The sequence below is a fragment of the Numida meleagris genome, chromosome 3 (assembly GCF_002078875.1).
Source record: "Numida meleagris isolate 19003 breed g44 Domestic line chromosome 3, NumMel1.0, whole genome shotgun sequence".
Taxonomy (NCBI): Eukaryota; Metazoa; Chordata; class Aves; order Galliformes; family Numididae; genus Numida; species Numida meleagris.
The window spans coordinates 25,141,737-25,168,002 of NC_034411.1; the positions used below are offsets into that span (position 1 = coordinate 25,141,737).

At 39.5% G+C, this 26,266-nt stretch overlaps 2 protein-coding genes across 2 annotated transcripts in view; one reads left to right on the forward strand and one right to left on the reverse strand.

The window, feature by feature from the left end:
- Positions 1-11,715, reverse strand: part of ABCG5 (ATP binding cassette subfamily G member 5) — a 14,860-nt gene extending 3,145 nt beyond the window's left edge. The window contains exons 1-10 of the mRNA XM_021392527.1: positions 11,568-11,715; positions 11,193-11,314; positions 10,637-10,773; positions 10,303-10,401; positions 9,198-9,330; positions 7,905-8,044; positions 6,691-6,820; positions 4,467-4,680; positions 4,010-4,215; positions 2,825-2,963 (exon numbers count right to left, since the gene is read on the reverse strand). Of these exons, the coding sequence (XP_021248202.1) occupies positions 2,825-2,963; positions 4,010-4,215; positions 4,467-4,680; positions 6,691-6,820; positions 7,905-8,044; positions 9,198-9,330; positions 10,303-10,401; positions 10,637-10,773; positions 11,193-11,314; positions 11,568-11,689 (1,442 nt within the window). The 5' untranslated portion in view covers positions 11,690-11,715. The remainder of the gene's footprint in view (positions 1-2,824; positions 2,964-4,009; positions 4,216-4,466; positions 4,681-6,690; positions 6,821-7,904; positions 8,045-9,197; positions 9,331-10,302; positions 10,402-10,636; positions 10,774-11,192; positions 11,315-11,567) is intronic.
- On the forward strand, positions 11,732-25,138 carry ABCG8 (ATP binding cassette subfamily G member 8). The gene is made up of 13 exons (XM_021392526.1): positions 11,732-12,200; positions 13,177-13,275; positions 14,017-14,173; positions 15,834-16,072; positions 16,477-16,609; positions 18,106-18,375; positions 19,973-20,138; positions 20,225-20,317; positions 21,184-21,380; positions 21,504-21,580; positions 22,949-23,216; positions 23,687-23,814; positions 23,901-25,138. The coding sequence occupies exons 1-13, from the start codon at positions 11,757-11,759 to the stop codon at positions 24,036-24,038; spliced, it is 2,409 nt and encodes an 802-aa protein (XP_021248201.1). The 5' UTR covers positions 11,732-11,756; the 3' UTR covers positions 24,039-25,138.

Consider the following 26,266-nt stretch of genomic DNA (forward strand, 5'->3'; position numbering starts at 1 on the left):
CATACCAGTACATACTGCATGCTCTGCTTAGCTAGCAGGCAGCTATTGGACACTTCATATTCATTGCTCAAATGAATATGAAGAGTCACAGGACTCCGTGTCTTTTTTTTAAAATCCACCACACCCAATCTTAAAGTAGTGCTGTTAATTTTCTCACAGGATTTCCTGTAGCATATTTCGCATGTAATACTGAAAGAGTCTCTATCATAAATACGTGGCTGAACATTGACTCTTCAAGTCCTAAACATTCACCAAGCCAGCAGGTATTTAACAATCCCTAATCACAGATCGGTGTGGAAGGAGCAGCTCTCCAATGTCCTAGCATTAAAGTGTCACCTTCTCTGAAAAGCTCTAATACAGAGCTGTGTAGATACAGACTCACAAATCTGGGATAGGTGCAGAAACAGGAGAAAACCAAAAAGGATAGAATGAAAAAACAACTCAGAGAAGAGAAAATCAGAGCAATAGAGTGGCAGGATAATATAAACTGTTAGAACATTCTCCAGAGGTATCCTTAGCCAGAAAAATCTGCATGAATAGGGGACATGGACTCGAGTACCATACAAAAGTGGCTGTGTTTGTTCTTGGTGGGACCCATCTTGTGCCTGAACATGAAGGAATTCAGGTCTGTCTGATGAGCCTACATGCACAAACTCTGAGAGAAAATGGCTTGTAAAAACAGACACCAGAGGCTGTAAAAGCCTCTTCAAAAGCTGGTCCATTGAGAGAAGTTTAGTCCTGAACAATCTTCAGAATTTCGTAGAGAAAGTATTGACCCTTAGAGGCCTAAGGGCGCTACAAAATCAATCTAAAACTTTGCTCACTGATGGCTTTCAGACAAGCTTCACAACAGCAAAGACATGCTAAGGCTAATACTGGTAAATATTAACTGGAATCAAGTTCTTTACTACTGATTGTGTCTGAGGCTAATAAAGCACAAGGGCAAAATCTTTGCCCACACAAATTCCCTGTTTGATAGGGGTGTGAGTGACAAACAGTAGCTTGTGACAAACAGTAACTTGTGACCCTCAGGAGTCCCACAAACCTTCCATCAGTGACCCTAAAAGATACTTTCTAAACCACACCCTCCTCAGAAATTGGCTCACCGGCATGTAGCAATGGAAGTGCTCTGGTGAGCATAGTGCATCTCAGCACTTGCTTAAGGGAAATAGTAATTCCTGCTAGTTGTGAAAAGGACTCTGAAGGCAGCACTGCCCGAGGCAGGCAGCACTAACATATTGCTGAAATACACACCCAGGCAGTTAAGACCAAGAGAAAGATTGCCTTGCTTTAACAGAAATGCTTTTTTTCATATCTGCACCAATCTACCAACAAACAAACAAACAAAAAAATACCAAAACCAAACCATGCCCACATGTCCTCAAATCTGGAGAATAAGAAATTTCTCTCTTGGGGCTTTAGTCTTTCCATCTAGGAGACCTAGGAGACACAGTTACTGAGACCCCAAATGAAAAGAAGGAGGTGAGTGCTTATGTGCCTGAACGCTTCCTTTTGTTAGCTACTACAGAGGAAGAGGAAGAAGAAAACACCAATCTGTTTTCATGCATTTTCTAGATAGGAAAACAGCTATTGCAGGATCCCCCTGGCAGACTGTCTGTCTCCTGGTGCAGAAGTTCTAATTCAACAGTCAGCAACTTTACTTAATCTGTTTTCAAATGTCCAATGGCATCTTGTTGCAAAGCTACAGCAGAACAGCTCCTGTATCCATTGTATCTTTCACAGTGGTCTATCTGCTTATCACTTCCCAATGGCTGACCAGAGAATATGCATCCCACGCACAACAAGCCTGGTATTCACTTGTATATGCTTTACCTAGACTGTTACCTATGAGCTGTCACATGAAAACAAAAAAAATCTCTAGTGCACAGCACACCTCTCCTTTCATAGGAAAATATGCAGAAAAATACTGAAGGGCAGGAATTGGTCCTTACTACCTCGCTATCACATTATTATAGCAATCATGGACTGCATTAATTTCAGAGTAAGCAAGCAGAAGATGAGAAATGGATGGCATAAGAATAAAGAACAGCAGCCCTATCTGACAAATGTAACAATGAAAAGATGAAATATTTAATCACCAAATTCTGTGTTTCCTGTTTCACAGTGACATGAGATAATGAATGTATTGGGGGGGAAAAAAGCAAGTTCTACAATCAAACTCTTTCTCGCACTACCAGTAATCTACACTTGTGCTTTTCTGTGGAGAGTGGAAGATTCCAGATCTTATCATAACCATATTATTGATGAAACCCCAAATGTTCAAGGAAATCTGAAGCTTTGTTACTGTCACATACCTATTGTCATCCTCACTTTCTCTCTTATTTCCTATTTTAAATGTAGTACAGTTTGACGCTTCGCACTTTCTGTATTGCGTAAGAAAGATGAATGTCCCAGGCCCATTAAAACTTCCCAGGTAAACTCAAGAACCAATTTTGTCAGTTTTACTTACTTACTTGTTATTAATTTTGTGTGTGTGCATATTCAAAAAGTTCGACCTACCTGAAATACAAAGCCTTCCTGCAAATACCTCAGCAACTCAACTGGTCTACAGAAAGACCGGCAAATTCCTAAGGGCCACTCAACTCCCTGATCCTACTTAATGCCTCTTCTTAGAAGCGCACATCTAGTCTTAACACTGCCTGGAATAGAAGGGTTAGAATTGCACAATCTTTCCTTCAACTTTCTCTGTGATCATTCTGAGAGAAAATAAGACAAAGCCATGCCAGGAGGCTTATTGCTGACAAAGGAACTGAAATAGACACAAGAAGAAAACAACAATCCGTTAGACGGTGCAAGTACTTACCAGTACATAAAGGTGCTGAAAATTGCCACGCTGAGAATACTGAAGGGCAGGAAATGTATGATATAAGCTAAAAGCATTTGCCACTTCTGATACAAGCCATCTTTGCTTTCTTGGTCGCTGATAGCACGTAAAGGTGGGACTGGATTAAATATAATTAAACGTATAAGAAATAAATCATCTTTAAATATACAGACCAAGCCCTCTTGTCACAAAATTGACATTAAGCACTGAGACAGCTTTGTGCATTTATCAGAAACATTCTGTTTAAACCAGCCTGTTCTCCTCTTCCCACTACGAATGCAAAACTTGCTCCCTGCAGACTGCAGAAGTTTCTATGCTGAGTAAAACAGATCTGAGGAGGCAGCATGCACTCTTCTCGCAGATACAAATAAAGTCCTGGAAAAGCTGCCATCACTGGATAACATACTGACATGCTCTGACCTCAAGGTGATGATGGCAGTTTACGTTCCCAACAAGAGTGGAACAGTTTTTAGGGCTGTAAGTGCAAACTACTGTTGGTCTTTGTGTGACTAATCAGTGGTAGCTGTAAGAGAAACACCCTTTGATAGAAATATAATCATCACATAATAGTCTTAAATCTAATTATCCTTCCTTGCTCTCAAGGCTGTTTTGTACTTCTACCATTTCCTTGTCTTTGTGTTTGATCTTACTTAATGCTGTCAATTTTAGACCTAGACTTTGTCCTGTCTTTATAATGCTACACACAGGCAATTAAAGGGTTTTTTTCGTCGTTCAGAATAACGCCTCCATACCCAGATCAGCTGTAAAAGGGAAGTGGCGGGGATTGCCCTGTCCTTGGAGTCACGCAAGGTCAGCTTGGAGGGACTGTGAGCAACCTGATCAAGCTGTAGGTGTCCCTGTTCATTGCAGGGGAGTTGGACTATATGACCTTTAAGAGTTCCTTTCAACTCAAATGGTTCCATGATTAGGGGCATAGTGTTTCATTAAGCACAGTGAACCCGGAGCCTCTTGGATGTGCTACTCTTCTGCATTGTGAATTTTGCTGCTGCTTCACTTTTTAATTTCATGCTTCCCTATCAACTCTGATATTACCTAAAACTGTAAGAATTCCTTAAATGATAATCTTCAAAAACTGCTTACTCCTAGTTACATAATAGTGGCAGCAATACCTGCTGTTGCACATAGTAGAGGACAGAAACTCACAAAGAGCAGCAGCATTGAGCATCCCTGTGTAGGGGGGGGCACTCACGCACTGGTAGAGGAGACCCACACGGTTCTGCACCGCTCCTTTTTCCAGGTCAGACGTTAGTCTAAGAAGGAAAAATGCTACAAACAAGCCAAACAAAAGATTCTGGAGGAGACGCATGATTAAGCCCATCTTATCTTTGGAGAAATTTCTTGTTATCCTCCTGTTAATGAAACAAAACAATAGCAATATACTTGTTAGCTACAACTGACCACGTGCTGGTAGGGTATTTAGCTTTGAACAAATCTTACACACAAAATATTCCAAAAAAAATATGGAAAAGACAGACAAGTGAAGTGATAGACTGAAATAACAAGAAAGTCTATTCACACAAACAGAAAAAAAAGCCTGACAGATTAGTGGATAAAGAGAACAAAAAGAAAAATTATTTTCTTTAAAAAAAAAAAGTCTTACCTTAAAAGAATCCATAATTTGGAAAGGGCACCAGGGGAGTCTTTGTTTTTAAATGGTATGGGTGGCAGCTCTTTCATAAACCTTCTTCTTTCAATGGCTTCCAGTACTTTACTAAAGATCTCCGAGTTTTTGTAGGCTGATATAATCACCTGAACCCTACTATAGGTTTCAAGTTCACGTTCCTTGCTTCGGGTGTCCACAGAAGTCAGGTCCACTGTAAATTTACAAAATATTTTGCATATATACATCACTTTTCCTTCTTAACTATTACCCCCTTGCAACAAACTTTTCCATGTTTCTATCCTAAAATCTGCAAATAAAAGATTCACTGAAATAAATGAAGTTTCTTTTACAACTTCCTTCTTTTTGAAGCAGAATGGACGAATGACTGTGCAATCACAATAAATCTCTGTGTTTTGTGGCTTCTGTAGGACCCTTGAGGCTTATCTGGAAATGCAAGGACTCCATGGTGTGCCAGTCAGATCTTCAGCCTTCTTCCTGCACACCAGCGAATTGCTACTGCCACTGAGAGGAAGACAGATTCCCAGCTGAGGATGAAAGATGATTTACTCTTAAGGTTCGTATCATCCTTAGAAGGCAGTTTTACAATGTTATGTTCATCTTCAAAAGACAAATTAATAGGATAAAAGGGTATCTGCAGCCTTGTCCAGCAGTCTTAGTTTGTCCTCAAAAATGGAATTCTTATGAATAATTCCCTAGTGTTCTGAATCTGAAATTTAGCATAACTGCCTTTAATGGTGAACATTTCGAAGACTTCATTCTAAACATGAACACCGAAAAATGGGCCACACTTTTTAAAACCTGCCCAACGTGACTTGCTCTAAGTCACACAGGAAACAAATGGCAACCAGGCTTGTTTCCAAAAAAATGATGAAACAGACCAGTCACGAGACCAAATAGCTAATGCCTATCATGCTTTTGTACTTTTTTTTTTTAAATACAAACAAAACTTGCAACATTTCAACAATATAACCCATGCTCACTACATAAGATCTTATTTTCCTTTGCTGCTGGTGTAAATGATATCAGAATCTGTGCCTTCATTCACATCATTAAATCATACAAAAAATATAAACTACCAATTTTCTGAAGACTAAATATTCTGATGATTCTTAGCTCTAAACTGTATTTTTTCCTTTTCTTGTCACATTCAAAGGTTGACATATGAAGAATGCAGTACTTTCTTTACCAGGCTGTTTTAAAGGTGGGTCTAAATCTCAAATCATCTATGCATTCAAGACTATTCAAATTCATGAAGACAAAATTATCCTCACTGTCACACCAGTATTTTCAGCTTCATCCCATTCCAGCTTCATGTCAACAACCATCCTCTGTTCTCTCTGAATTTAGGATGCCATCTAGACAATAGAAAAACACTGCCTTCTCTGAATATGCCGTGTTTCTGAATACAGCTTTTTGATTGGTCACATTCCCTGGTTAACGTTCAGCTATAATTGTCAGAAATCAGCCTTCACATGCCAGATTTTAAGAGATACGCACACACACACACAAACATACACACAGGCACACATAAATGCATAGACATACTCATTTTTCCACAAAGGTCAGGTACACAGATGCCCTGCAATGAAACCGAGCCTCATTTTCAAAATCTCTTACAGACACTTCTTTGATCTTAAACTGGTAGAACAGAACTCAAAGCTTTTGCAAACAGCCTGCTGTCACGATCTCCAGAAGAATCTGTACATTCTACTCCAGTAGTTCACCATGGTATTAGAAACTAACAAAACATTTTGAAATCTCAGATAGCGAATGTCTGGGCATTCATCCCCTGGTCATCCTCTAGTTTTTCTATCCTACCCAACATACAACAACTTTGTTCAGTTTATTTTTTTTTGGCATCACAAACATCTATGAATGCTTTCCACAGTTTTGGGATAAAATTGAGATCCTTATGTTCAATGGATAGCCATAGGGAGATGCCATCAGGAACCCAGAGGTTTAATAAATATGAAATTCCTTTTTTATCGCTACCTTATTCCTTTCTGCTGTGATTCAGTCCTACTGCAAACCTTTGTTGTTTCATGTTGTCCATGGACATGTGGATATCCTCTTTTCTTCTCTGAGCTGAGCACAACTATGAAGTCAGAGAAAAATTCAAACACATTCCTGTCTGTGGAAAAAATCTTTATCTTGGGGCAGAAAACCTGTTTCTTTTACCAAAACAACTTAGATAACTTACCAAAGAAATCAAAAGGATTTGACTGTTCAGGACAGGAATAGCCGCAGTTGCTAAAAAATGTGATCATTTCCATAGGGTTCCCGCAGAAAACCATTTCTCCGAAGCTCATGATGGCTATTTTGTCAAATAACTGTGGGGGCAAATTAAGATTGTAGTAATACATACTGGGAAGAAGCACATTAATTCTTGAGTATAGCTACTGTCTTGGTAATGAAAATACTTTGACAGGAAAAATAGATTTGACACATTCAAACTTCCTTAGTACATTTCTGTCAAAGGAAGTTTGTCCTTTCTATCACTCCTCTCAATGTTTATGCAAGATGACACATTTGTAAGCTCTTAAAACTAAGTTCTCCTCAAAGTTATCAGAGCCAGCAGCGTACAGAGGTAATCCACTAACAGAAGTAAGACCTGTGGACTTCTGGCTTCGCTTCTAATGCACCTTCACTTACTGACTGACCTCCTTTGGTGCTTAATAGCCTCAGTCTGCAACATCCCCCAGATTATTGGGAAACCTATCCTGAAGTACTAAGGACTTCAAGAGCACTGCTCTTTGGGTGTACGTTTGCCAAGGCAGGGTTCCCACTAGCTATGCTCAGCTCATATTCCCAAGGCACCAGGACCAATTCCAGTCCAGAAAAGCACCATCACTCCCTATGGCTTCATGATCACTCACACTAGACTTAGTCAGACAGAGAAGTGCCTTGTGTTCATGGGGTGGTGCAAGTTCAAAATGGCCATGGGAAGGAAGACCACACCACACAACCTACGTGAACTTAGAAAACTTGAAATAAAAGGCTTTTTTTTCCTTTCTATTCCAAATCATGGCTTCATCTTGATTTGCAAGCATAGCTGAAGTATGAATTTGTAACGATAAATAAAATGCTAGTTTTCACAGTGCCAGCACACATGGGCAATTTACATGGATTCTCCCAGTGTTTTTGATCTGGATAGCTGTGTAACACAAAGGTTATGCACACTGTGTCAGTGCTATTGGCACCGAGCAGTGCGTGTATGTATGTATGTGCAGTGCATGTACTGCAAGTGGCAGAAGGCCAGACTTGTAAAGTTAAAGACAAGCCTATGTTTACACAGGGGGAATGTTAGGAAGCATTTTAACACAACTATACTTGATCTTGTCCTTTAATTCTGAAAAGAACTTAAATACTAAAAAGGATGGTAAAAAAATCAAATGGTGAGTAGATATCATTTACCCTGAAGAGTTCTGAGCGAGGCTGATGAATGGTGATAATCACAATCCTGTCTCTGTGTGCAAGCTCTACAAGCAGTGAGACAATCTGGTTTGCAGTCAGGCAATCCAGCCCTGTTGTTGGTTCATCAAGCAGCATGACCTCTGTGAAATGATAAGAAATAACATTAAAACTCAGGTAAATGGAGAGCAAATGTTATGGCTTCTGCATTTGAAGCTAATTTGACAAATGCTGTAGAAATTACTGTACATGTGAAGTTCCGTGCGTAATGCAGAGCATGCACATTCATTACCGTGGCTTCAATGGCTCAGGTTCAGCTACTGGGAATAAGAACATACAGAACTACACAGCAAATCAGAGCACAACGATTTTTTTCTAAGTTCAAGTGAAATCCATAAATTAGCAAAACAGATTAATGTACACTTGCTTTTAAGAAGAATTGTGTTAAAATATAGCATGTATACAAATGTAAATACAGCTGACAAAATTAGCTAGAACTTATAATACGAATTAAATATATAGGTATAGGTAATTAAATTAATTATGAACAAAGTAGGAGTTTTATGAAAACACGGGATGTATAATTCTATAAACGAAAGCTGTTTTTTACATTGCATTTTCTTCATGACTTTATTGCACATGGAAAGGTAAAAGTTAGGGTCAAATCAATTAGTTTCACACAGGTGATATATAGCACAGAAGAGGCAGTTCAGTCTTGGTTAGGGTTTAAGGATAGGGAAGAAGATTTTCCTCTTTAGGTTTATCCACACAGAATTACTGTAATATCATCTTACTGAGTAATAAATATTCCAGTGAACTCTCCAGGAGTCACCAATAGCACACAGTACCTGCGATAGTCTTCACTTTGCTATCTAAATTTTCCCTTCTACCTTGCAGTCCTGTTGCATCTGAACAACTACAAGGGCTCTAGGGTCCAATAAATGGGTGGTATACTCCATAAGATTTTGGCATCTTGAAGAAACTGTCCTAAAATTGATGAAATTCTGGTGCTGTTTCCCATGGTTAATCCTTCTACTCACTCTGTTATTCATCTTTGATTTTCATTCACTTGACTTTTTTTTCTTTACACTAAAATTAAGACATACAGAAGCATGGTATGCATCAACATCTGGTTTCTTATCAAGGGAAAGATCACATGAGAGCTATTATACTCCTGAGCAACTTACTCTGTTTTGTTTCTGTCTTTTCCAAGTGAGCAAAGTTCATGGGCTGACTGCCTTTTTGACCCTGAGCACTGCTCTGCTATATGTTCAATATCCCCTTAGCGGTACTTACTGGGGTCTTGTAATAGCTGAGCTGCAATTGAAACACGACGCCTCTCACCTCCAGAAATTCCTACATATATTTGGCTTCCAATTATTTTGTTGGCAATGTGGCTAAGACTCAGCTCGGCCATAGCCGCATCTACCTGAAAAATAATTCCAATTTAGAAAGACTAATCACTGTTCAACTCAGATACTCAGAAAAACAAAATCTGAAGGGGAAAAGAAAGGCATAATTTTAAGCTAAGACTTTCCCAGTGTGTTGCTTGCATCCACTGTAATTGAAAGGATTTTGGCCCGATATTTATTAGATTAGTTTTAATGCAATATTCCAACTACTTTTACAAATATTTTTTTCATTTCTACAGATTCTAAAATGAGTAGAATTTTAGCTTCATTTGACATTAAGAGATGAGGAGGTCAGATGCAGTGCTAGACATTATATTATTAAGAATAATGTGCTATTCTGGCTTCCAAAATAAGGGAGCAGAAAGGCAAATCAATTTTGGTGAAGTACAAAATGCTGAATGGAAGGTGGGTGAAGAGAGAAGACAGAGAGCAAGAACCTCTGATCAAGAACTTCTGAGCTTTAGAACAAAAAGAGCCCTCTAGTAGATCAGAAACATGCATATATTATCAAGGAAGTAGCTTGTAAGGAGCTCAGTAGAATGGTGTATTTCAGGGCTGCTCTGGTTAGCGAGAATTCCCATGGGAGCCAGAGTAGTGCCAGAGTCAGCTCTGCTGTTCAGGAGACTGGCCAGCACACATGGCCTTAAGCATTATGGAGAGCTGGGTTTCCCAGTTGGCCAAGGGAAGCTGAACGCTGTGCCAATAACATCTACTGCAGCAGTAACTGCTGCAGCTTTGGGCTGAAGTTTTGTCCCCAAACTTTTTTTGAAGTTTGCTGGGACATCAGCCCAAGCTCCCTGCAGAAGTGGTGAGCACTAGGGAGTCTATGTCCTGCTCCTTGCTTAGCAGAAGGATACCTCTCCAGTCGCAGAATAAGGATTATGAAATGGCATAAATATAAACCACAGCCGTGGATGGAAGGTGCTGCCAGTAAAAGCATTACATGATGTCATGTCTGCATTCCTAGCAGAAGACGATAACATACAGACCTTCTTCTTGATGAAGTTGTTGGAGCTTTTCTGAAGAGCAAGTAAAGCTGTGTAGGTTAGAGACTCTTCTATGGTGAGGAAGCTTAGCAAAGCATCATTCTAAGAAAAAGGTCAAGAAGAAGCAGCAATTAGTCCAGTAGTAATTAAGATACTGCTTTTACTCACACTCCCTCAATTCATTCATGCAATTCATTGACTGCTTTGAACCAAACCTACTAGTGAAATTGCAGTGGGAATACATTGTACCATTACAGTAGCAAATTCTTTTTTTTTTTTTTTTTTTTTTTAAACAGAAGAGGAATCACAGTACACATAAACAAATATGGAGATTAACCTGTGGTACATAAGAGAAGCAATCTCTAAACTGTTCCTTCTTCAACTGACGACCATTCACATACACTTCACCAAAAAAACTGTCCCTATGTTCCAGTCTTCCCGATATTGCATCCAGAAGTGTTGTTTTCCCAGATCCTTTCAAATAAAACAAATTAATCATGTGATGAGTTTTGCAATCTCAAGAGCAACGGCATCACTTGGATGGAGACATATGAAAATAAGAAAGCATTAAACAAAGCGTTAACATGAAAGTAATAGGAAAGTAATTGGGAAACCTAGAATACATGTGAATTAGCATTTATTTCCCACATTCACACTTTAAAGTGAAACATTTGCTTTTGTAGGTAACCTTATCTTTTATTGGAGTTGTAATTGCTAGTTAGATGGCAGAAGATAGAACTCTGGAAACCAAGTGTCATGGTTTCACAAAGCAGGGGTTAACACATCTGCAATTTCATTATTTAAAGCACAGACCTCAGTCACATTCAGACTACAGTGGAAGTCACCAGTAATAACTCTGATTTTATTTCTTTGAATGTAGGGGAACAACTTACCAGAGTTTCCTAAAATCCCCATAATCTGGCCACTCTCTATGTGAAATGAAACATCTTTAAGTATTTGCCGAGTCCATTTTGTACGGTATAAAGGAACATTCCACCATGGGCCAACACTCTCTCTTGGAAAACAAACATCAGAAAGGAAGAAACATTGAAGACATAAAAGTTTTGCATGACACACAAATGCACGAGCTTTGGAAATCTCCATTACACGCCCCACAGTGAGGAGGGCAGCCCCGCCATGGCCCTCACTCTTCACCAGCCCAAGGCCAAACCCACAGCCCACCTGTCCCAGCCCTCTCCCCTCCCTCCCCGGAGTTGGGGCAGCTCTCAGCAGGCAGGAAATCATCTCACCTCCATCCCTGGTCCTACCTGACACTGTAGGAGACCCCCTGCACACTGACGCTGTTGGGGGGCTGTGCCACGGCCTTTGTCTCGCCTGCCTGCCCGCTGCTGCCACCCCTCTCCAGGGCAGGAGACTCTCTGCCCGACATCCTCCAGTACCAGAGCCCCACGGGCCGTTGCCCTCACGCCGCCAGGCAGGTGCCTGCTGCTGCCACCATGCCTCCGCAGGGGGGGCAGGGGGGACAGCTCCCCGCTTCTCCTAGGCTGGAGCAACTAGCTGCCCCCGGCACCCACCACCCTGGGAAGTGCCTACAAGAAAACAGAATGTCTCTCCGTGCTTCCTTTTCTAGAGAAAAACTGATAGCAGCTTCAGCTAATTGCCTATCTGATGTACCTTTAGCCCCAGCTGTCAGTGTCTGGGAGGAGGGGAATATTTTCCTGTCCACAGGGTCACGCCTGCCACAGACACACCAGGGCACTGCTCTGAAGGCACTTGGAAAGCTCAAAAGCAAGGAGAGAAGGCTCCTCACATCTCTCCAGGAGCCTGTCACCAAAGCAGCACGGGGCACGAGGCCCTGTGCAGCCAACATGAAGAAAACCCCCGAGAACATCTCCATGGAAGATGCCGGCTGGAGCCGGGACACATGCGCGGGCTCATTGGTGAGTGGGAGCTGCGAGAGGGCTGGCTGCGGGCCCGCCGGGGGGGAATGCCCAGTGCCCAGGCTTCCATCAGGGGCTGCAGGGAGAGCTGGCAAGGTCTTAACGCTGCTTTTCAGACAATTTAGCACCATGCTGCTTTAGAAGGCATACCTAGACAGGGAACAGGGGAATGGAGCTCTTCTAGCAGCCCTCAGCTGAAGCTGAGAGTTGTGTGACTTGGGTGAAAAGAGAACTCAGGCTGTGAATCACTGGAAGAGCTTTAACCCCTGTTATGCCAAGGGATACAGGGGTTAGGATGATCTCTGAATGCTGGCTCGGGATAATGTGCCTTTTCCCTGTTACTTTACAAGACATTTGTTCAGCAGAGATGGTGGGTATTTGGATATTTTGGTTAGTTAAATTAATACCCTGTCTGATTATGATTAATTTTTTCTTACTGAGCATACATCGTCTGCAGCTACCATTTGCTCTTTATAAGCAAAGACATTAGCAAATTATCTTCTGTATGTGTGCAGTGGTGAATTAACTGCTTCAGGTTACTATGGTGCAGTATGGATTTCAATATGGACCATTTTGATCCAGTAGATATTAACACTCCAACAGTCATCCATTTTTTCCTCAATAATAGAAACAGAATAGAGATTAGATTCACCTCCTTATGGTGGCATAGCATTTAGCTCCATTTCGGAAATAGACTCATTTCAACTGAAAACTAACAGATGAGCATAGCACAGCATATTTGGACCTTTGACATATCCTTAGAACAAACTGCATTTCATGCTGGCTAACAGATAACTTTTCAACCCTTCACACTTTTTTACTATGGTAACTTAACAATACTGGTATATCCCATTGCACATCTTTCCATTTCTATTTCTCTTTTTCTATTTCTCTCTTCTCTGTAATCAAATTTTAACAGCTCTTTAGGTATTGCAATTAACTGTTGTAACTAAGCTAGTACTTTCTCCACATCAAGGCCCAGGACAGTATTTTTTGTTCTGAAGAAGATAACAGCCTGTATTTCACATACAGCGGAAAATCAAATGTTCTTGAGGTCAAAGAACTCAACTACCAGGTAAACACTCTACTTTATGTAATTCCCTTGAGCAGGGAACATATCCAGCAGTTCTTGTTTCATTTTGTAAGCCATTTTAGAAGTAGAATGAAGTTCAAGTTCATACAAATGTTGCACAGTAAAATATACAGAAGTTTTGTAAGAAGGATCATACTCTTGGCTGTAGTATTGACAATGGCCTACACGCACCACTGTAAATATATCTAGTAATGCTAGAGGATGACACAGGAAAAGAGGTCCGTTTCTAGGCTGTTTTCTCTGTCTTAAGCTAAATTATTCCTTTGAGAACTGAAGCAGAGGGACCTTCCATCTAGCCAGCGATGGCAGGAGCCTTTGCTGGCAAGAATGTGCATGCAGGAGACATGGCAGGATGACACAGATGACAAACATACGGAAGATTTCAGGAAACCAGTGAAATTTGTCACCTTTTTGCGCCATGGGGCATCTGAAGTACGCTTCATAATTTCCAGTTTCGAGTAATTTTAAATTGTATTAAAAAATTAAAAATGTACAATAGCAATAAATTACCTACATGATATAGAGGACAGATAGCTTGGTGATTAGCAGAAATAAGAAGCAAAAGATGAAAAACATACATTTCTGGAAAAGAATTTTCATCTGTATTTCTGAATATTAACAATATCATTTTAACACATTCTCTGCTTTGTAACAAATTCAAAAATATTTATTACAAAGTAGTTTATTGTTTGAATTGAAGAGACTTGTTTTTTCCTTTGTTAGGTTAACCTGGCATCCCAGATTCCCTGGTATGAGAAACTCACGCGGATGCAACTGCCGTGCCCCTGGAACTCAGGTCCTGATTCTCACGTGTCAATAATCCAGAACCTGAATTTAAAAGTTCACAGCGGTCAGATGCTAGCTATCATAGGAAGCACTGGTAAGAGCAACCACGTTTCATGATTTGATCAACCCTTGGATAAAACGTACACAATTGAAAACAATAGTCCTCAGTCCTCTGAATGACAAAATCTAGCTGAGAAACAACTACTGGAAATGCATCACTTACATACATCATTACAATGTTAAGTGTGAGAAAACAAAGAATCATACTGGAGAAAGATGTATTCTGACTTCATTTTCAAAACCAATTTTTACTATGACTTACGTATTTGCTCTTTGTTTCTTGAGGTGCATTGAAGTGTTGTTGCAACTGTGGTTTGCAGCCTCACCTCTGCTGCATGTGAAGCAGCTTCATGGCTCTCATAAGAAAAAAAAAAGGTAGATTGCAGATCTCACCCAGTAATATAGCAGATATGAAGCCAGACCTTGCAAAGAAGATCAGTGGCAAGTGGCAGAGCATAACCACAAATAGCAACTCCCTTCACATGCAAGCAATTCTTATAGGACAAACTATCACTTTCAGATTAATTAACGTAAAACTTGAGAAGATAATTCCTCTTCTGTTTGGCTTACAGTCTCTTAAAAACACGTCTCTGGTTTTTCTTCTCCATTGTAACGTGGAATTTTTCTTAGCATGCATCTGTAATGAAATTGAAATTGTACCTTAGAGATTCCCCATAATAAATGGAAAAGCTTATGATGAAATAATATATTGAGATATAAGTATACAACCTTTGTAAGGTAACATGCACTGAACACATACCCCTTTTAGCAGACTAGTCAAACTATTTTTAAAAGCTGTTTATCATCTATTTCATCAAATGCCTTAGTAAAATGGGTTAAACTGCTGATGAGTTTCACAATGTCAATGGCAATCAATATGTCACTCTTAAATTGAGCAATACATACTTTACAGATGGATGGATTTCCTTTTTTAAATATACATATTAGAAAACAAGTGTGGAGTTAATATTTTAACAGGAAATCTGGAAATAAATGACATCTAATCATGAGAGAACTCTGTGTGTTTACATAAAGTATCATACAGCATAAGAGAAAAAGTCATTTGCTATTTAATTCTAAATCAGATTTTGATTTCATTGTTTTCATTTCCTTACCTCTGAACATAAGCCAGCTTTTCTTAATTATTTAAATGACTTTTTGTCTTATTCAAATCATAGTAATTTTTATTTAATCATGATTAAGATGTTTATTGTCAGTATAATCATTCAATGCCTCAGTCTTTCAGCTGTTCCAGCTGCTGTTTCTGAATCCACAGCTCCCTCCAATAAGCAAGATCATGCAGAGTGTTTAGGTGATAGCCCTGCAGCCAGGCCAGGATTCCACCTTTCAGCTCTCTCTCCAAACTAAAAGAAAGGTGACTGGAGGACAAAGAGAGGTCTTGCTTCTTACATTCACAGAGCTGTCCTCAAAGCCCATCCACCTGAGACATGACAAAAACATTACATTCTCCTGAGACATGACAAAGGTTGAAGTCATGTCCTCCGTTCTGGAGGGGAGGGATCTTCTGAGTGTGAGCTTGGTATTTTCTTTCAAGACCATTTTGTCTTTGCAGCATTAGGAAAGCAACAGAGAAGGTTCAGGAAAGGAAGTTAGGGAATGAAAGCTTTTGTGTATAAATCACTTCAAATTAACATTCTGGAAATTTACTTATTTTCCTATTTTGATTGTTCTAGCTGGTGGAAAAACATCCTTGCTTGACGTGATAACCTGCCGGGATCATGGAGGCAAAATCAAGTCTGGTCAAATCACGATCAACAACAAACCCAGCACTCCCCAGCTTGTCAAGAAATGCATCGCACACGTGCGGCAGGATGACCGACTGCTCCCCCACCTGACTGTCAGAGAAACGCTATTTTTCATCGCCAAACTGCGCCTTCCCGCATGTTTTTCAGACTCACAAAAGCAAAAAAGGGTAATTAAGCTGCTGGGAAAAAATAAAGTTGTCAAAAATGTGCCTGACAGAAGCTATCCAAGAGATTCACTGTGTTTGGAGTCAGAACAGCTAATCTGGCATTTTTTTAATTTAAATTATGAGTTATAAACCTTTTCCTTTTTTTCAAGATAGAAACCAGCAGTTGTTCCAAAGTGCATAAAAAGTGACGATCTAGAGAATGCATTAGAGAGGCTGAAAGAAGAGCTACATTGCTGATTGCTGAGCAATTTTTAATGATATCTCTAAAATCAAGATTAGTTTTCAAGTGGCTCTTGATCAGACAGCACTATAATATCCAGAAGAAGTTTAACTATGTCAACTATATTGTCAGCTTTTTCCATGCACAAATGTGCAAATAAACTGTTTCATTTATATTCCCCCAGGTGGAAGATGTAATAGCAGAGCTACGGTTGCGGCAGTGTGCAGACACAAGGGTAGGGAATGAGTACCTCCGTGGCATTTCAGGAGGCGAGAGGCGGAGGGTGAGCATCGGTGTGCAGCTGCTCTGGAACCCAGGTGAGCAAAACTACCTTGTGCCCACCACAAACCCCTGGGGGAAAAAGGGCAGTTAGAGGACACAAGAAGATTCAGGGAAAAGTCATGTATGAGTTTGCCCCTGGAGGGAGGACTCAAGATGTTTAGCAGCCCTCTCTCACTTCTGCCAGCTTTGCCAACGCAGCAGCAGTGACAGAGCCAGGCAGAGTCCCCTCTGGAGGCCTCCACTCACCATCAAACAAACTACTGAATGTTGCCAGAAGTCACCCTCACAGCAGTGCTCCAGTTTGTGCATATCTGCATGAGGTTTGTTTTTTTCCTGACTGTATGCCACAATTTACTTTGGAGGCTTGGTTATCTATTATAAACCTTGGATCGCTTTTCTTTCTTTCAACCTGACCTATTCACAAGTACAATGTTAACAGTGAAGGTCATTCTCCTGGCAGAACAGGAAGTCACTGCAGTCTTGTGCAACTCTCTGACGTGGCTGGCTTATGCCGCTAGAAAATTTCCATCCTTTCCAGTAGAAGCAGAAGTTGAGGCCGAATCTGCAGTTGATTTTGCAGGAGTGAATTCCCTACCTTCTCCTACACATAACAACAGTACTAATAATCTTGGTTGAGACTCTTGATGAGTGACATTTCCTTTCATCCCTTCTACCTCCACCTGGAAATACTTGGAAAAGGATCTGAAAAGTTCTAGCTTATATAGAGTTATACTTCTGCTATTATGGTGAAGGCAGAAGCCTTTTTTTTGTAAGAAGGGATGCTCAGGAATAGATGTCCTGGCACTGAAGTTAAAAAAAGTTGGTTCAAGCAAATTGAAGACTTCTTTACATTTCAAACATCAGTTATATCCCTCATCACAGAAACCATGTCTGTGTACAGACATTGCCTTGTGCATACTGAGGCCAGTAAGCTCCTTCACAATGCAAACACTGCAAAGTGATAAAACCCTTTCAAGTTTTTAGCAATCAATTGCAAAACAACAGCAAAAACAAAAAAATTTAAGCATATACATAACTTCATATGTAGATGTGAACAGGTATGAAGTAGATCATGGATTGTGAGGAGAAGCTATGTAAATTAACGATCTGAGAATTTACAGAAATAATGTAAGAGATCTAAATACTGAGCATTTAGACTTAAATATTTCAGCATGTAGAATATAAAACTTACTATTGCACATTCACATCGTTGATTTTTGTACAAAGTACAAGAACTGCAGAGAAGAATGTAAATTTAATAAAGAACCTAAATCATCCCAATAGTAATAAAAAACATTATTCTTATTTCCAGTAGGAACAAGGCAAAATTTAAAATAGTTACTGTTTGTTAGTTACTATATTCAAAAGAATAGTGGAAAAAAAGTTGTCATGATTGAATATTATATGATTTCACTATGAAATACACTTTAGATTTTTTTTAAAAGGAACATATCTGTGAGATTTCATGTGCTAATAGCTTTTCACTTGGAACATATTTTCCATATCAGCTAAACCTCACTGTCTTTGGCAGGAATACTGATACTCGATGAACCCACATCTGGACTGGACAGTTTTACTGCACATAACCTTGTGATAACATTATCCAGACTGGCCAGAGGAAACAGATTAGTTCTTCTTTCACTTCATCAGCCCCGGTCAGATATCTTCCAACTGTTTGATTTAGTTCTTCTGATGACTTCTGGAGTCACCGTCTATTCTGGAACAGCTAGAGACATGGTCCAGTATTTCACAGAACTAGGCTATCCTTGCCCAAGGTACAGCAATCCTGCAGATTTCTACGGTTAGTATCAAGTGCCGTCATAAAAAAGGGTTTTTGGAAGTCATTTGCTTTTGTGAGTGTATCAGCAAACATTGACTTTTATTGACCTGCCTTAGACGTGCCTTATCACTGACTCAAATCAATACTGTAGTAAGGTCAGTTTTTTATATAATCCTTATTTGTCAGTACAGGAAATGGAACAAATAAAAAGTAGAAAAAAAATCAATTTTAAATAATCCTCTTCCTAACCATGCCAGATGTAGCAACTCTTTCACAAGCTTAGCACACTTATTCCCCTGTTCCAGCTTGTTGAAACTTTTACCCTCACTGAGAAAGACTTGGATGAGCTGATCAATTTATTTCTGTAGCTGGTTCTCTGAATTTGATTCAAGAAATACATGGGAAGCTAGTTTCCCAGAGGGAGGAATAATATGTACCCGGAACAGTAAATGGAAAAGAGGAGTGCTGTCCAAAAAAGCATATTGGAAGGGAGGAAAAAACAAACATATAACAGTAATTTTTGATTCCTCTTCTCAAAGAAATTTAACTACATGGTTCAAATCCACTGTTCTTCTGTTTTTTTTTTCTCTTCTTTTTTTTTTTGCAACATTCAAAGGGAATCTCACCTTGTTAATCTAATAGCAGTGGTATTTACCACAGAGGCTGCTTTGGTTATTGCCCTCAGGTCTTTGCATTCAAGTTAGCAAGGACAATGACCGCAGTGCATTAGAGTAACCTCTTTGACTGTGCCTATGTGGCAGCCAGCGTCAGTTCTTATCAGCTACGCAGAGATTGACAGAAATTAATCTTAATATCAAGGCCTGAAAAAAGACCTTTGTCACCGATGTGGTTCAGAGCAGTCCTGCACAACCTTAAGGAAGTCCTGCAGCACTCCTGTATGAGAACGGAGTCACTGGGAGACAAATTCCCTGCCAATATGGAGGCAGGGAGGGATGAGAAAAGAAGGCGGAAAATCGTTGAGTGCAATGCACAGAGCCACAGCCGATAGGAACGGTGGAGAATATGGGCAGATGGGAGGTAGAAAGAGGACACAATGGCAGAGGATGCCATGGCAAGGAGGAGTACCTCGAAGAAATACAGAAATGCAGAAATATACAGAAATACAGAAGTGTGGTGGGTAAGAGAAATGGGGAGCCATATCAGAAGGAAAGAGTTAAATAAGGTAGATGGCAACTAATTTTTCTGTTGAACTTCTGCTAAAGCGTGGCTCAGAGAAGATCAGCTCAATGAAAGGAGTTAACAAATGTGCAGATTCTCCCAGAAAGCATTTGTAAAATATCAGGTATTGTCACTCTATGCTGAAGGTCAGCACTGGAAAATACTACTGTTAGCTTAGATTTAAAAAAATAATTTGTTAAATAATAATCATTTTTAAAAAGCTAAATGAACTACTGTTGCTGCTACTATGTTTTCCTTGGTTAATATTCTCGGGCTTTCTCAGTATCCACCTAAAGTAACTAATAAGGTTTTAACCACTGTAGCTTAATGTATGTACACAGGTCATACAGTCTGTCCATGATGAAATTTCTGATTCTAAACATATCATAAAATTATCACATTTGTAGCATATGGTGTCATGTCAAATAATATCTTGCAGTTGACCTGACCAGCATTGATAAACAGACTACAGAAAAGGAGATGGAAAGCCTAAGAAGAGCAAATACTCTTGCCAGCTTGTTCCAAGAAAAAATCAAAGATTTTGATGATTTCCTATGGAAAGTGAACGAAGGTGACAATGTTGTGACCACGACCAGCAAGCAAAGGTAAAGAAAACAGAGCCATATGGCAGATCTGGAATAACAGCTACAAGCTGGGCTAGTTTCATTTTCTTTTCTTTTCTTTTGGGCAGCTCTCATTCAAAACCAGAAGAGGCTGTCAACATGCCGTACCATTCAAGTGATCAGTTACCAGGAGTCTTAAAACAGTTCACCGTATTATTAAGGTAACCTTATCTCCAGCATAAACAATTATGTACTGTGTTCATTCGTATTTTAAAGCATTAAGAAGTACAAAATGTGAAGTGAGAGCATGCTGAAAGTGCCTGTTTAGCACTAGGCCCTGAGCAAGCTATGGAGCTGAGATGTTGCTATACCAGATCACCCCAATCCTCTAAGCAGGGCAGCAGTCCTATATGCATTCCCTTTTTCTGCCCCAGGGCTCCTGCCAAACAAAAATCATCTCCAGCTCACACTGCTACAGCTTTGGGCAGTAGCAGGAGCCTCCAGGCTAAGGAATGGGTGTCCCAGTTTTGGGTACCTCCATTCTGATCTCTGTGCCAAATCAAGGTGGTTCAACCCTTAAGCAAGCCTGGGCAGCCTTGTGGTAGGCTCAGACATTGCCATCCTCACGCCTCTGCCTCAGATTTCAAGCCAAGGAGGCTTCAGTGGTTAGAGCAATTGTGGATGGATATTGGTAGTTGAGATCCGTGCTTCTGTACTCAAAAGAAATATACCCAACTTGTTTAATACACATAGAACATCACTGCTAGTATCAGCTGGTGTTATAGGCCCTTAGAAGAGACAATTCTATTACTGAAAGTAATTGCTTCTGCATCACCAAAATCAGACCGTCCTGCATCACTGCCTTCCTTCAAGTTTTCAGCATTTCAGACCTGAAAAACTACACTACAGGTGCTCAATAGCTTCAATTCAGTAAAATAATGTTCAGAAGCAGATAGACAAGCTCCTGACCACTCAAAGTCAGCAAGTTCCACAAACTGATGTTAGCAGAGCATCAGCAGCAATATATCTGAACATAACTGGCATTATTAAGCATAATACCTTATAATTAATGTCGCTGTTTTCCTAGTCGTCAAGTCTCCAATGACTTCAGAGATCTTTCAACATTACTAGTCCACGGACTTGAGGCCCTCATCATGTCATTATTAATTGGATTTTTGTACTATGGCCATGAAAGCAGACTCTCTATTCGTGACACATCAGCACTGCTGTACATGATAGGGGCACTAATCCCATTCACGGTGATTTTGGATGTTATTGCCAAATGTAAGTGCAAATTTTATTGTACATGTTATAAATTTAATTCAGAAAATTCTTAAATCAATGAAAAATTACATTTGTTAAATGCAACCCTAGGGTGAAACCGACCTGTTTGTTTCTACCCTGTAGGTCATTCAGAAAGAGCTATGCTTTATCATGACTTGGAAAATGGACTGTACTCTGTTAGCCCATACTTCTTTGCTAAAGTAAGTGGTTGCATCGCCAGGAAATGCACACAGATGGATTAGAAAAAAAAACAACGACACAACGCATAGCCTTGTATAAATAATCATGTTCACATTAGACTTTTTTATTTTGTGTCTCCCGGCTAAGGCTACCATTTGCTTCGTTGGTGTTAATTGGTTGAACCTCACACTACTTTAGATCTGTTGCCATATGTCATGACTGAGGTCCCTGAGGTTCTATGGCCATAACTTGGGAATTCTGGAAGTCAAATTTGGTGGTTTTGTCAGTTTTACTTAACTTTATATTTCATTAGCTGAAGCGTCTTTGTATGTTTGATTACATTTTGAACTGTAAAACAGAGTATTCATATTAAATTGTAACAAAAGTAAAACAGAAATGGCAAAATGCTGTTAGATTTCCAACAGTTGTTTGGGCTTGTACTGATCAGAGAGAAACAAAAGCATTAAATGCATAAAGAGCTAGATTTTCTGAAAATAAATTATAACTCAAGAAAAATCACATTCCCTTTTGAATCAGGGTTTAGAAGAATCCCTTCTTTGTGATGTTGCCACTGTGAGATGAGTTCTGCCTGCCATGGCATCTGTAATTTAGGTTTCCATTTCTGCACAAGATTTTAAATGCTTATTAGCGGTTGCCAGAGAAAAATATTCTTTGCATCGTGTCACAAAAATTGCACATTATTCATAGAGGAGTAGATGTAATTTGTTAGAACCTCGGTATTAGAGGATGGTAGCAACTCTCTTTGGAAAAAATTATTATAGTACTACACACATATAGATCTATATAGACACGTATCTACATATATGTAGTCCTAGGATATATGTATGTAGAGCTGTGTATATCTACACTTGTGATAAAATACACAAATACACTTGTAGATAAAATATATCTACACATAATTAATGTGTAGATATATTTCATATATACACAGATATACATACCTAATTTATATTTAGATATTTGAGAAAATTCAAGACATATATATATATATGTATTTTTGACAGTGAGTTAAGTAGATGCTAGCTGGATTGCCTACGGGACAAAGAGGGGAAGTGACACAGCATACACTCACAATGAGTCAGCAACAGTACTCCTGCTCTCAGGCACACTAGCTCTTAGGGAAAGTCTCCTAAATTCTTAGAAATGGCAAAAACTGTAACAAAACAAGATATCTAATCTATAACAAAAGGCTTAGTGATTTAACAGTTACAGGAATTGTCACAACTATGGAAAAATAGCAATTGCATTCTAAGGGACTATTTCCTGAAGTTTTTCTAAACAGTTCTTAAATATGTTAAGGCGCATCTCAAAATTTTGTGATTACTGCATAACTTGTTTTTCTCTTTTTTTTTTTCCTTCCTGAACAGATTTTGGGGGAGCTCCCCGAGCATTGCGCTTTTGTTATAATTTACGGGGTTCCCATCTACTGGCTGACAAATCTATTTCCTGAAGCAGAACATTTCCTACTGAACTTCTTCTCAGTGTGGCTGGCTGTATATTGTGCCCGTGCGATGGCACTTTGGGTGGCAGCGCTGCTGCCAACATTACAGCTCTCGGCTTTCTTTGGCAACGTCCTTTTCACTTCATTCTACCTGAGTGGTGGTTTTGTGATAAGCCTGGAACATCTCTGGACAGGTAAGACAAATCTCCCAGTGTCCCTCCAAACTAAAACATCGGTAGTTTGCATCAGCAATTGGTTGTAGTGTGACTGAGTCTCATGCAGGAAAACACTGCTTTGTTCCCACATTTACAGTGAGAGTGGAGTTCATTTTACAGTAGTTTCTCCATTTGGAACTGAGATAACAAAAAGTTTCGTCCAAAAAAGCATTAGTGAAAATCTGAAGTGTTACCTGGTCTCCAGGTGAGTTACATTCAGTAAATGAAGACGGAACTCCAGTGAGGCTTAGTAGACAGTGGCAGTTTGATGGATATAGATATTAGCTTTCTCCTAATTTACATCTCCACAAAATATTTTGTCCAATAATCAACTCTCATACATCTATAGCCTCTGGTTGTCAAGAAGTTAGAGAAGCCTGTTATACTTGGCAGCAAGACAGCAGTTCTGCTTATTTATATATTTTTCTTCCCCCCATTTTTTTTTCCAGTTCCATATTGGGTTTCTAAGGTATCTTTTCTCAGATGGAATTTCCAAGGCATGACACAAATCCAGTTCACTGATTCCATATATGATATGGCTTTTGGAAACATTACAATTAAAATTCCAGGAAAACTTGTAAGTCAATCTCTAATAAAAATCTCAATAATTCATTAGAAAAAAAACGTTGTCAGTTCCTAATTTTCTGTTCATTGTGGTTACAGGTAACTAAGGCTTTGGGCCTGGATTCAGAGCCTCTCTACATAAGCTACATCATCCTCGGGGGCAATATTTTCTGTTTCCTGCTTTTATACCACCTATCGTTAAGGTTCATCAAGCAGAAATCAAACCAAGACTGGTAACAGCAAAACATGCAGCTGGGGCAGCAGATTACAGTGTCCCCTGCAAGAAAACATGGGAAGCCCATAAGCTTATTTTTGGTGAGCATTGTGGAGGTGCCTGGAGAGCAGGTAGCAGCTGAGCTGTACTGCATGAAGCGAGTCCAGTTCACCACAGGATGGCAGCAGAAGACCAGGAGTTGGAAGCCAGGTTGTTCTGTAATCAGACAAACTGCAATAAAATTGAGACTTCTTTTTAAATTTATTTGGACATCAGGTTTATAGGTGACACCTATATACATTAAAGACTACTTGAAATACTCGAAGTGATGGGCTACCTATTTAAAAGGACCTAACCCACGCTGTTATAGCTGATGTTCCAGGCCACACAACATTTGAATGTACAGTGATCCTACAGAGGTGGGATCAGCACACACAAAACACGACTTTCTGCAGCTTGTATAACACTCTGCACTAATACAAACAGTGCAGAGGAAAGCAACATGGAGATTTCGCTGAAGCTTCAGGAGAGCATGCAAAGATGGAAAACTCAAGTATTAATTATCCTGTATTGTTTCTAATTGCTTGTACGTTTTAAGACTTTGCCTTTGTGTTCCAGTTAGATGCTCTTGGTGCTCAAAATAAGATTTTCTCACTGTACATATGGTTTCTTGTAACATATTTCTATCTTACCTCCTTGGATCTGTTTTTTACAGTATAAATACACACCAGTTTATTGTTATTAACCACATCTTTCTCCATGGCAGTGCAAATCAGCAATGTGCCAGTTTGGGTTCCTAAGATTCTCAGGTAGGAAATAGCAAAATTGCTCACTGGTAATTAAAGATCTAATGGTGCAACCTAGGAAATGCTGTACTTGTGCAGCCTATTAAGTTCAGCCATAAGACACTATACTCAGAAAATGCTTAACAATAAACAAATGCCTGTAATTTGCACACAGTCATGGTAAGCGCAGGTGCAAATTAGGTGTATGGTTGTTACAAGCATTTTTTAAGATTAGCTTGCTTGGTTTTAAACATTTGGATGCACATCTCTGTGCTCATACACATCAAAAAAGCAAAGTACATCTATTCTATTTCCATTTACCGATATGTTGCACACAGTGCAATTGGCTATAATGCCCTGGTACTGTTATGTAAATCTATTCATTTTTAATAATAATAATAATAAAAAAAGGAGATTAAAACGGAAGAGCATCAATGTTATGTTATTTCCATTTAGCAAGTAGGGCTGCCACATTGCTTTCCACAGGTTCCACAGGGTAATAAATTCCCAGGAAGACCCCAGTCTAAAGATGTTAAGCAGGTCTGATAGAATAACAGCTTCAGCTCCAGGCAGCAGCAGGAGTCCAAAGCACTCCAAGGTTTTTCTGAGGTGAAGTCTACCATTTCTCTCTGGTTCTGCTGCATTTGATTTGGAAGAACACGCTTGATCTTACCCTAGTGCCATTTTGAAATTATCAGATTTTCATCGCCTTTTAATGGCAAAGCCAATTCTTTCAGTCCAATTCAGCATCATTAAATTGTCAGAGTAGCAGCTTCCTGTTTGATTCTTAATTATTCCTTTTTATTATATTTGAGACACTTAATTTTTTAAAGTGGTTTACTCTTCTTTGTAATGATCTGTTGTGATTAGAATCTCTTTTACATTTCACTGAAGTTTTAAGGGTATATATTGGTACTTCTAGTCTAAACCTCTATTTTCAAGGTATTTAGAGGATTAAATTCTAGGCTGACTCTCTGTTGTGAATTCACTTTGATGTTTAATATAAAAAAAAGGAGAGACACAATGGGAGAAATTAAAGACATAAGGGACAGCTCTGAATTTTAGGGGCATATTGTCACGCATGGAAATCTGCAGGCATCTAGATAAGAATATACCATAGCCTTAACTTTGAATTTCCTTCCTTTTGTGAAATTAGTCAGGCTGCTGACATTACTTAAACAGCCTTTCTCAATTTAAAATTCCACCCTCTTAACATTATGCAGCAGGACCAAGCGGTGTGAGTGTTTCAGAGGTGGTGTTATGACAAGGGTAGATATATACATAATGGGGACTTGAGTTGAGAGCCTAGGAACAGCCATCTTACGGAGTGTAGGAAGAGCTATCATAGGATGTGGCCAGGCCTGTGTTTACATAGAAAATGCTCGTATTCTATATACTACAATTACATTAGCACATTGCCTGTGATCATATCTTGTTTCCTTGATGCCTAGAGATGGGGAATATAG